General features: G+C 49.2%; 1 protein-coding gene across 6 annotated transcripts in view; it reads left to right on the forward strand.

Moving 5' to 3' along the window:
* CACNB4 (calcium voltage-gated channel auxiliary subunit beta 4) overlaps positions 1 to 7,521 on the forward strand; it is an 85,181-nt gene extending 77,660 nt beyond the window's left edge. For 2 of the 6 annotated variants that reach the window (XM_068195078.1, XM_068195079.1), the window contains 2 exons: positions 1,790 to 1,975; positions 5,862 to 7,521. In XM_068195078.1, coding sequence (XP_068051179.1) covers positions 1,790 to 1,975; positions 5,862 to 6,122 — 447 coding nt within the window. In that variant the 3' untranslated portion in view covers positions 6,123 to 7,521. Of the gene's footprint in view, positions 1 to 1,789; positions 1,976 to 2,365; positions 2,958 to 3,079; positions 3,133 to 5,861 lie in introns of those variants that run through there. The other 4 variants (XR_011000565.1, XR_011000566.1, XM_068195080.1 and 1 more) reach the window with 4 other exon arrangements.
* Positions 7,522 to 10,565: the final 3,044 nt, after the last annotated feature.

Here is a 10,565-nt window from a genome sequence, read left to right on the forward strand (position 1 = left end):
CTACTTGACACAACCTAAAAGATACCTGAGGTTATACAGCAGCAGAGCTCAAGTGCTTTGGTTGATTAAAATAGAATTAGGATATATCTACAAGTTGAGATTCTTCCTCCTCTCAGGTACACAGTGGTTCTACAGCAAACCAAAAGAAATAGCAGGGGACGGTGGCCACTGATGTGCTCCTCAGGAAAGGCCACTTGCATCACTAGAGAGTCACCAGGAGCTGGGCATGCTCCTGTGGAACTTCTGTGCATGTAAGAACATCTGGCAGAGGAACTGCTTTGCTCCATGCCCCTCACACACGGGGATCTCCCTAAAAGATGATTTCCTGCCAAATATGTGGAAACAGAGCAAAGCCAGCGGAGGGGTGAGCAGAACTGTTAAATGCAGGAGAAAAGCTGAGTGTTTGATTCTCTGTCATTTATTCTCCGTGTCACACACCGGAGTCAGGATCCTGCCAGGGCTGCAGCTCCTCCAGGTGACCTCCAGGCACAGCCTGAGAGGCTCCCAGTCCAGTGTTACTGTGCAGGGGAACATTCAGAGTGTTAAGAGTCCTAAATCCAGTTTAATTCTTCATTTAAGAAAACACGTTGCACTCCCAAGTGCTTAATTGATTTCAGTCTTTTCCAAAGCAAAGTATGTGCAAGCAAACCACATTGTTTTATTTTCTAATTTAACTGTGGTTTAATTGATAACTTCTTCCACAAGTGAGTGATGGACTGGAATGTGTGGTGCATCAACATGTGGGTGAATAGCAAAAGAGTAAAAGCAGTAAATAAAGAAGGGAGCAAAAGAAGAGCAATAAACACTGAACACTGAAAAAAAGAAGAAAAAATGCTTTATTATTTTAAATCTTACTCTGAGAGCTGTAAAAACAGGTGGAAGAGAGCAGCCTGTGGTTGATCTGGCTGCCCTTTACACCCACAGCACCTGCACTTATTTTCCATTTCCTGTGCTGTTCTCACAGTATTTTGCAAAGTTAAGATTAGAGATGAGATAGGAAGATGAACTGCTGAAAATAGGGCTGTGTTTCTCTCGAGGGGCTCTGCTGGTTCTGGCAGGTTGGAGGACAGGCAGGGATGGAGGTGGTTTCAGCCAGCACATGGAGGAGGTGTCTGGAGAATTCCCTGAGGCAGGAATGCTGCTGCTGTCAGGACTGCCTGCTGCCTTCACTGCTGTGGGAATGGTTTTAGGGGCATCAGCACTGGAAAGAGAGAAATAAATTGAAGAGTTTTGTGCCCAGGAACACAAGAGGGCTCGTGCAACACCCAGGGACCGAGGGACAGTGTCCAGTGACTCCTGAGGGCTTTGGCTCTCGGTCACCTTCTAAAGCCACTTGTACCGTTTTCTTTTCCAGCCACGGAATCATGGAATGGTTTGGGGTGTGGAAGTGACCTCAGACCTCATCCAGTCCCAGCCCTGCCATGGGCAGGGACAGCTCCCACCATCCCAGGGTGCTCCAAGCCCCGTCCAGCCTGGGCTTGGACACTTCCAGGGATCCAGGAGCAGCCACGGCTTCTCTGGAAATTCCATTACAGGGGCTCCCCTCCCTCCCAGGCAGGAATTCCTCCCCGGTGTCCCATCCCTCCCTGCTGTGTTTCAGTGTGAATCCGTGCCCCCCGTCCCTCCCTGCTGTTACAGGAAGCCCTCTCCATGCTTCCAGCTCCCTCCCCTCTGCCCCGCTCTGATCCCCGATCACCGAACCACTCCAGGGCTCGGTGTGACGAGCGGCGCTTGCCAGCCCCGTGTCCCCCGTGTCCCCGGCCGTGACTGCGTGTGTCCCTGTGCCCAGGACATGTTTGACGTGATCCTGGACGAGAACCAGCTGGAGGACGCCTGCGAGCACCTGGCCGAGTACCTGGAGGCGTACTGGAGAGCCACGCACGCGTCCAGCGCCGCGCCCATGACCCCCTTGCTGGGCAGGAGCCTGGGGCCCTCCGCGCTGTCCCCGTACCCCGCCGCCATCTCCGGCCTGCAGGTAGGAACGGGCCCCGGGGCCGCAGGCAGCCGGCCGGCGGGTCTGCCCAGTGCTCTGTGCGCTGTGCCAGGGGCTGTGCTGGCACTGGCACCTGCTCGGTGAGCCACCTGTGAGCCGCTGCCAGCGCCAGCGCTGGGGCGCAGCCGGGGAGGCAGCAGCTCCTCAGCTGAACGCTGGGAATGCTCTGCCTTCGGCGGGAAGTAAAATAGCCATCCGTTTCCTAGCCAGGAGTCAGCTCCGTTATGATCCCTTTTGTCCTGCCCTCATAACTTCACCAAATATTCGCTTTTGGGTGGAAAAGCTTGTTCTTTTGAGTGTGAATAAAAGACTTTTTTTTTTTTTTTTTTTTTTTTACCCATTGAAAAAAATTGTGACCCTTTTTTTCCACAGGGATAGCTCAGACTCGGCTGAACTTTGACACTTCAATCGTGGCATGTAAATAGTCCTTAATGAGAAGTACGTGCTTTATTAAGTTTGAAACCAGAAATGTTTGGGGCTAATAACTGGGAATGCTCGAGGGGCTCAGGATTGCAGGGAGCTTTAAATCCTGCAAGTTCCAGTGTGTGGGGGACTCCAGGAGTGTCACTTGCTAATGTATGTCAGAAATAGAACTGAACAAATGACATTTAGTGAATAATTCGCCTGACAAATGTAACGTCTGCTCTGCTTGTGGAGTGTCTGGAAGCAGGTAACAGTTTTGGAGGAAATGACTGTTGTTTGGTGTTTTCAGTTAACATCCAGCTGGCTTTGCTGAGAGTGAGCTGCACTTCCCTGAAGGTGCTTAATTCCTGCACTCACCTTTCTAAAGCCCTGCTTGGTTTTATTGGGACCAGCAAGTCACTGTCTCCTGAGTGGCTGAATGCACAAGCACTGTTCTGTTCCTAATAATAACATGCACATGTAAACTGTTGTTTCCATTTTCCACTTGCCTTAAAATTTCAGTTTTCCATCCCTTCATGCCAATAAAATACCATCTGCAGAACTTTCACCTCTTCAGTTTCATTTTGAGAACTGGGTGTATCCACAGAATTTTTTTCAGGCATTTATTTCTCTCTGATCAATGGACACCAGCAATAACTGTGAAATGTTGCTCCATTTACTTAGGGAAAACTCACACTGAAGATGAAAATCACCCCTGTGCAGTGGGCTGGCTGAAGGTATGCATCACTTAATCCCCACTTCACCCGAATTCCAAAGGGTTTCGGTGGGATCAATGGTGCTGGTGCTCTGCAGAGGGGTAAATTTCTCCCGGAGTGATCCATGCCCAACCAGAGCTGCAGGTTTTCCGTGCCACCAGGGTTCAGGCCCTGCTCTTTCCCATGGGTATCTCACAGTCAGGACTTCCACCGTCCCTGCTGTCCACGAGGAGGTTTTATGCTCATTCAAGTCTTTGAAGGATTTGCATCAGCTTTCACGGTGATGATGTGTGTGGTAATTAAAAGGCACTCAGGCTAATTAAACTAGCAGAGGTGCGTGTGGTGCAGGAAGATGTTGTATTCCTTCTGCCCTTGGTACCTCGGGGACTGAGAAGCAGAAGCCCAAAGGCGACATAGCAGTGAGCATGACAGAGGTGTGCTGGGACAGGCTGTCCCTGCTTCACCAAATCCACATTTGGGAGACTCCCAATTCTACCTGGCTGTGGCCTGGACTTTGGTTTAGTGAGAACTGAAAAGTTCTGCCTGAACTCCTGACTCATGGAAGTCATGAGGGTCACGTTCTGAGGCACAGATCCAGAGCAGTCAGAGAGGGCACAGGTGGCAGTGCTGGCTCTGCCACACCTGATCCTTGGGAACTGCCTTCCTTAAAGGAACAGCTCGATGCTGAGCTGAGGGGGAAGAGCAAACTTGATCTCTGCCTAGCAAAAGATTTATTGCTCTGAGAAGCTGTGGCTGCCCCTGGATCCCTGGAAGTGTTCCAGGCCAGGTGGGATGGGGCTTGGACCAACCTGACATAGTGGAAGGTGTCCCTGCCCATGGCAGGGGAAGGAATTAGGTGACCCTTAATTTCCCTTCCAATCCAAACCATCCTGGGATTCTCTAACTCCTTGGCACCAGTCGTTTGCCTCTGTGACTGGTTAGCTGTAAACACATCTAGCCTAATTTCAGTGCAAGGATTCAAATCCTATAGCTCAGCTTTTGGGGAGATATGTTCCTTAGGCCCCAGGAGATTGGGGTTTCAAGTCCATTCCTGCAGGCAGTCATCCCAGTCACACAGCAGGATCAAAAGTTACCTGAGCCATCAGAGCCATGTGTACCCAGCCCAGGCGTGTCCCGTGCTGACACCCCGGGAGCTCAGCAGCAGCCCCAGGATGAGCACACAGCCAGGGAAGCAGGAAGGTTCCAGGGAAGCAGCAGGATGCAGCCCCAGAGGTGAATTCCCACAGGGAAGGCAGAGGGGTGAGCACAGAGATAAAGCTACAATTGATGAGGGGATTATACATCCAAACTGCATTTGTGTCAGATAAACACAAGGATAATTCATCATGGAATCGAGGAGCCACAGAATGGTTTGGGTTGGACAGGACCTTAAAGCCCATCCATGGGCAGGGACACCTCCCACTGTGCCAGGCTGCTCCAAGCCCCAGTGTCCAGCCTGGCCTTGGGCACTGCCAGGATCCAGGGACAGCCACAGCTGCTCTGGGCACCTGTGCCAGGGCCTCACCTCCCTGCCAGCCAGGAATTCCCAGTTCCCAATCTCCCACCCATCCCTGCCCTGTGGCAGTGGGAGCCATTCCCTGGGTCCTGTCCCTCCATCCCCTGTCCCCAGTCCCTCTCCAGCTCTCCTGGAGCCCTTCAGGCCCTGGAGGGGCTCTGAGCTCTGCCTGGAGCCTTCTCCAGATGAACACCCCCATCTCTCCCAGCCTGCCTTCAATTTCTGAAGCATTTTACCATAATCCCCACTAAAGCCCGGTGCTCAGAGGAGAATGGGGATCCCCTGGCTGGAGTTCTCCCCAGTATCTGGGGCTGAGGTTGCAGAGGGGCCCCTCGTTCAGGGCCCCTCTCCAGGAGTCTCCCTGGCAGCACCAGCCCCGAGCTGCAAGCACACACCCCCTGTTCCATCCCTGCCCCAGCCACAGCAGCCTTGGATATCAATTATTCAGGAAAACAGTCGCCAGGCAGAGGCTGCAGCAGCAGGAGGAAGGTTTTGTATCCCAGAGAGCAGGGGCTGGAGTTTCAGCACGGAGTTTGTCCTGAGAGATGGGTGCTGATGCTCCTGAGAGGTTTAATGTGTGGTGAAAGTAAACAAAACGCTTGTTTTAGGGTATTTGTTCACTGTGCCATTAAATGGCAAAAAAACATGAACCAGTTCTGCTCATGTGACAAATGATGGGCATTGTCATTATGGGAACGTGAGGAGAGCAAAGGCTTCTAATCAGTAAATTATCTTAGGAAGGGATTTTCTGTCAACACATTTAAATACTGTGCTTCAGTTGAAAGAATTTATTGTGCAATGATTTTAGCCTCCCCTTGGCTGCCTGCGGAGCAGCTCGTCATTGGCTTGGTCATAGGAAGGGTTTTAGATAAGGCCCAGAGCTGCACCTTTAAAAACAACCCAATCAAACATCTTCAGATGTTTTCCAAAACCAGAGAAACGGACGCTTAGACATTCCCTAAGCAGAGTAGCAGCGTGAGTGTTCTGTTCCTGATCAGAGAAAAGTGATAAATGCTGACTACATCAGCTCACTTTTCATGCTCGGTGTAATACTCAGCAGGGCGAGCTTCCCGCTCCAGGAACCAGAGCTGGCCCGCTCCCGGCCCCGCAGCGGCCAGGCTCTGCTGGAAAATGAGAGCCAGGAGCTGCTGGAAGGGCTGGGCTGGGGCTGGGCAGAGCTGAGCTGGGGCAGCCCGGGTGTGGGTACTGACTCTGCCTTCTCTGGCCCCCGCAGAGCCAGCGCGGGAGGCACGGCGGCCACTCCGCGGAGAACTCTCCCCTCGAGCGCCGCAGCCTCATGACCTCCGACGAGAACTACCACAACGAGAGGGCTCGCAAGAGCAGGAACCGCTTGTCTTCCAGTTCCCAGCACAGCCGAGAGCACTATCCCCTCGTGGAAGAGGAATTCTCTGACCCCTACCAGGACTCGTACAAACCCCACCGCAACCGCGGCTCCCCCGGCGGATACAGCCACGACTCACGGCACCGGCTCTGAGCCCTGGGACTGGGGAATAACAGCATCCACCCGTTGGTACCTTGCCATAACGTAGCTAGGAGTAACAATTAGATCATGTTCATTTGGCAGGTGTGACGGCGACAACTGCAGTCGCACTCTGCTGTCATTGATGTTTAATTAGGGGGCAGCAAAACCCAGCCCGGCCCTTCCGTTTCTGCCCGATCATAGAGGTTGTTTTTGGGATTCTTTTTGGGTTTAATACAGCATTTGCATTTATAGCCATATTTTTTTCTTGTCCTTAGGTATTAGACACATCCGTTTGTAATTTTGGGTACTTACCGAGGCACTTATAAAATAATTTCCTGTGCTGGAAATTCCAAATGACCAGTTCCAGTTGGAACCAATTTATAAACCAATTCCTGTTGGAATTTGGGTGAATTGACTGGAAAGTCGACGCGAGCATGTTGGGAAAAAAAAAACCACAAAGAAAAATCTAAAAATTACAAACCACTGCAAGTCAGAAAGTCAGCTCCAGTATTTGTTTGCTGGGAGCTCAGTTTCCATTTCAGGTTAGAGTAAAAGGATTTATTCTAACGATTTCTTTCCAGAATGGCTTTTTCAGACAAACCAAATGTAAACTCTCGACAGTGCCAAATATCCCAAATTATTGCAGCAGTTACAAAACACTTTCCAGTTCCAAATTATTTTTAGACCTGGCATGAATGTTGCAGCCAAATGATTCTTGAGTTCAGCCAGTCCTGACAGTTTTGTTGGGACCAGCAGGGAGGAACTGCGACAGGAGACGGGAAACAGGGACAGGAAAAGGAACAAACTCCATCGTTTGTGTGCTTGGAGGTTGGGAATGGTCTTTATTTTTTCCCACTCTTTTACCTGAATACAGCCAGAAGTCCCAAAATGGAACAGGAGTATAGAGACATCAGATTTTTCTCCCATTTTTATCCTGCTTTTTAAATGGAAAACAATCCCCTCCTCTGACCCCGTGTGTGAAGTCCCTACATCCCAGTACCCCGAGTAGCTGCCCACACGTTCCATCTTCCCAAGTCCACCCCTGAATGTCTGACAATTCCAGCGGCGCACAAGAACTCTCCAGAAGATCCATTCCAGCCATGAAATCCAAGGGGAGGGAGTGGGCTTAACCAGTCATCAGTGATGAACATTTCAAACAACATCTCGGTCAGAATTGCAATAAAAAGGGAACATCAGACAAAAATCTGCTCCCAGGGAAGTGGTGGAGCTGATTCCAAGCTTTGGATTCCAAGAGCTGTGATAAATCCTTGGAGATATTGCTGCCTTACTTCCTACCAATCATTTCTTTCACCTGCTGAGTCTTGAGTTCCTTCCAGGAGATGAATTTCTGTGGTTGGACCTTGTGTTTTTTCACCATCAGTGAAGCCTTAGATCCCATGGGATTGAAAATTGACCCCCATTGCCCATTTTGTGCAACCACGGACATCCTCCAGCAGAGCCTCCTGAAATTCCCACAGCACACATTCCCTGGAATTGACACAGTTATGATGCTGAACGTGCATTTGTTTATGCAGGTTCATGTCACAACTATTTTTGTTTTCTTCCTAAAGTAAGGATCATTAACTTTTTTATTTGCTTGTTTTCCTCCCAAAGCCTGCTGAAGCCAGGCTTTGAAAGCATGTAGCACTACAGGAATTTCTGGAATATTCCCGTTTCTTCTACGTCCTGGACCAGCTGGCAAAGACCACTGGTGTTTCCAGCATCCTGGAGTCTGATTATCCTCTTGAAGTTACTGGGAAAAGCAATCCATGTCCTTTGTGGGGCACCCAAACCTACACCCATCCCCACAGCATTAAAAGGGGGCAGACACCTGATTAATGAATCATTTTAACGACCCCACTGCCTAACAGGCAGCTGCAGCACCACTGGGTGATCCCAGTGGAGCAGATCCCAGGGAAAACGGGGAAGTCTGTGCATCCACTGGAGTCCCAGAGTTCTGCATGGATCTGCCAGACCTGATCCTGCCCAATTCCCTCTGGCTGCAGATGCCAGCGGAGCTCTGAGGCTGAGGGAACGCGGCATGACCTGGCACTGGCAGCTCCTGCAGGATTCTGTGCTGCAGCACAGGGAGCATCCTCCAGGAAGTTCTCCAGCCCTTTTTCCATGTCCAGCACACAGAGAGGACAAAGGAGGCCTTGGGGGACCCCTTCTTCTCTGAGCTTTCCTTGTTCGTGCATTGAGGCCCTGAGAAGCTGTAGAGCCCTGGGCAGCAGCTGCTTCTCTTTATTCTGCACTAGATTAGGGATCAGCTCGTTAACTGCTTGAGGAGATTTGCATATTTGCAGTCAGATATTTCCTAGAGCCTTTTGGAGCCTTGTTCTCAGTCTTCCAGGTCACCCCAGGGGAGGATCCCCAGCCACCACACTGCACAGTCCGTCACCTGAACATCTCAAGTGCCAAAAGGACTTGGGTTTGACAAAAACAAACGCGCGAGGGAAGTCAGGGGTGGCCTGAGATCCTTTATTCCGTGGGGTTAAGCTGCCTTGACTCCTGGCTGTCCTGAGTTTCTCCCAGAGCCCACTCCATTGTGATCAAAGGAACCGGGGACCCCCTCCTTGCTGGGGTGTTGAATTCTTTGGAAAGAGATATTCCTGAAGTACAAATACACCAGCCAGGCTGGGAGACTCTTCATTTATTGCAGACACTATGGGCAGTGTTTGTTTGAAGAGGGGATTTCTGTTCAGCACCAGAAAGGAGTGGAAGCTGTGCTGGGATCAGGATTGGTAACTCCTGGTGGCATTCCAGCTCTGTTGTGGTTTAGTTGAAATTGTGGAGTTCATGTGTTCCTGACTGCAGCAATCCAGCCTCATTCTCCAGTGCTCACATCATTTCTTGTTGTTAAAATAATACTAAAGACCAGAGCTCTGTTCTGAGCTCTGGCAGGGACAGAGGGTTTAGAAATGTCTATAAAACAGGGAATTTTCTTAAGTTTTGTTGTTTTCCATGTTTCTCATTCGGACACTTTGGGATTAACAAGGACTTAACCAATCAAGGTGATAACAACAATCTCTAAAGAGAAAATTCAGCACATTCTTATGTTTGGGAATCAATTATTCTAATTGTTAACCTTTGAATTTCAAACAGTTTCTCCCTGGAGTTGTATTTAACATGTACAGCTTCTTTTCCTGATAACAAACATTTCTCCCGTGGGATGTGCAACTCACAGCTGCTGATATTTGTAACTTCAGTTTGATGCCAAATCTTCGGAATTCAGTTTGGTCTCAACACCACAGAATTCCCTGGAGCATCCAGACTCTCCTGTCTTTACTGATTCACCATTCTAAAACAATATTGTTATTCCTGTTGTTCACAGCACATTGGTTTGGGTAAGTCAGGGGTTCTGACACTCCTTTTTTCTTTAATAATCCATTAAATGTGTCCTCTGCTGTATTTTCTTTCACAGGTTCAGTACTTCTGAAACTTGTCCTTGATCCCACATTCCTGATTTTTTTTTTTTTAAGGCAAAATAATTGGAGACTACATGTGACAAAATCAGATGCATGTTTTACAAAATGCCATTTATACAAAACTGGGTTTGCTCCTAAAAATGTGCATTTTAAAATCAAGTTCTGCTACCCCTGTTGGTGCCAGTCCAGGTTTGGATCCCTGGAATTCTGCTGCCATGTATTTTGTTGGAGTTGCCTCTCATTCCCTCAAATATTAGTCTTACAAAGGCTGCAGGATCTTGTAATGCAGCCAAGCTTAACTCTGGGGAAATGGAGTTTAAATGATCCTGAAAGAGTGTGGTGTCGTTTTAAGAGGCATTTGAAAAACCTTGGTGAGGTTGTTACCAAGCCCAGTTTATTTTACATAGAAAAATAAAGGCGTATCTTTAAAAAAAAAAGGAAATTTTAATAAAGCTGTAAAATATATGTAAGGAATTAGCTCAGAGAAAGAGGTGAAAATGCTACTTAGGAGTGAAATTTCAAATTTCTTTCACTGTGTGTGAAATCCACTCAAGAAGGAGAAATATTGTGATTAGATCCATCCAGAGAATTTGGGGAGGAGGTGGAATCACTTCAGATGTTAACGAGTGTCACTCCGTCACTCCTTTGTAACAGCAGCCTTGGCTTGGGCTCAGGATGGTTTATGCACCTGCCTCGGGAATTTGGGAAACCAAACTCCTTGGCAGCGACACCAGACTCCTGTCTTGTCCGAGAGCAAGGTCTGCCCAGCAGAGGCAGCTCCTGATCCTCCCCTGCCTTACCAGTGTTGCCTGGAAGCCGAGCTGTAGTTAACTGGGACATCCCCGTGGGAAATCTGCTCTGCAGCAGAGACTCCACAGAGCTCGGAGTTCTCTCTTCTGCCAGCGGCATGGAAACAGAGCGAGGGAAAAGAAGCACATCTGTAATAGCACAAATTTACAATAATTCCACTCCTGCATCTGGCATCGTGTTTTTGGAACCAAGGGGGAGATTTCTGATCCAGCATCAG

This window comes from Anomalospiza imberbis, chromosome 7 (assembly GCF_031753505.1).
Source record: "Anomalospiza imberbis isolate Cuckoo-Finch-1a 21T00152 chromosome 7, ASM3175350v1, whole genome shotgun sequence".
NCBI classification, from domain to species: Eukaryota; Metazoa; Chordata; class Aves; order Passeriformes; family Viduidae; genus Anomalospiza; species Anomalospiza imberbis.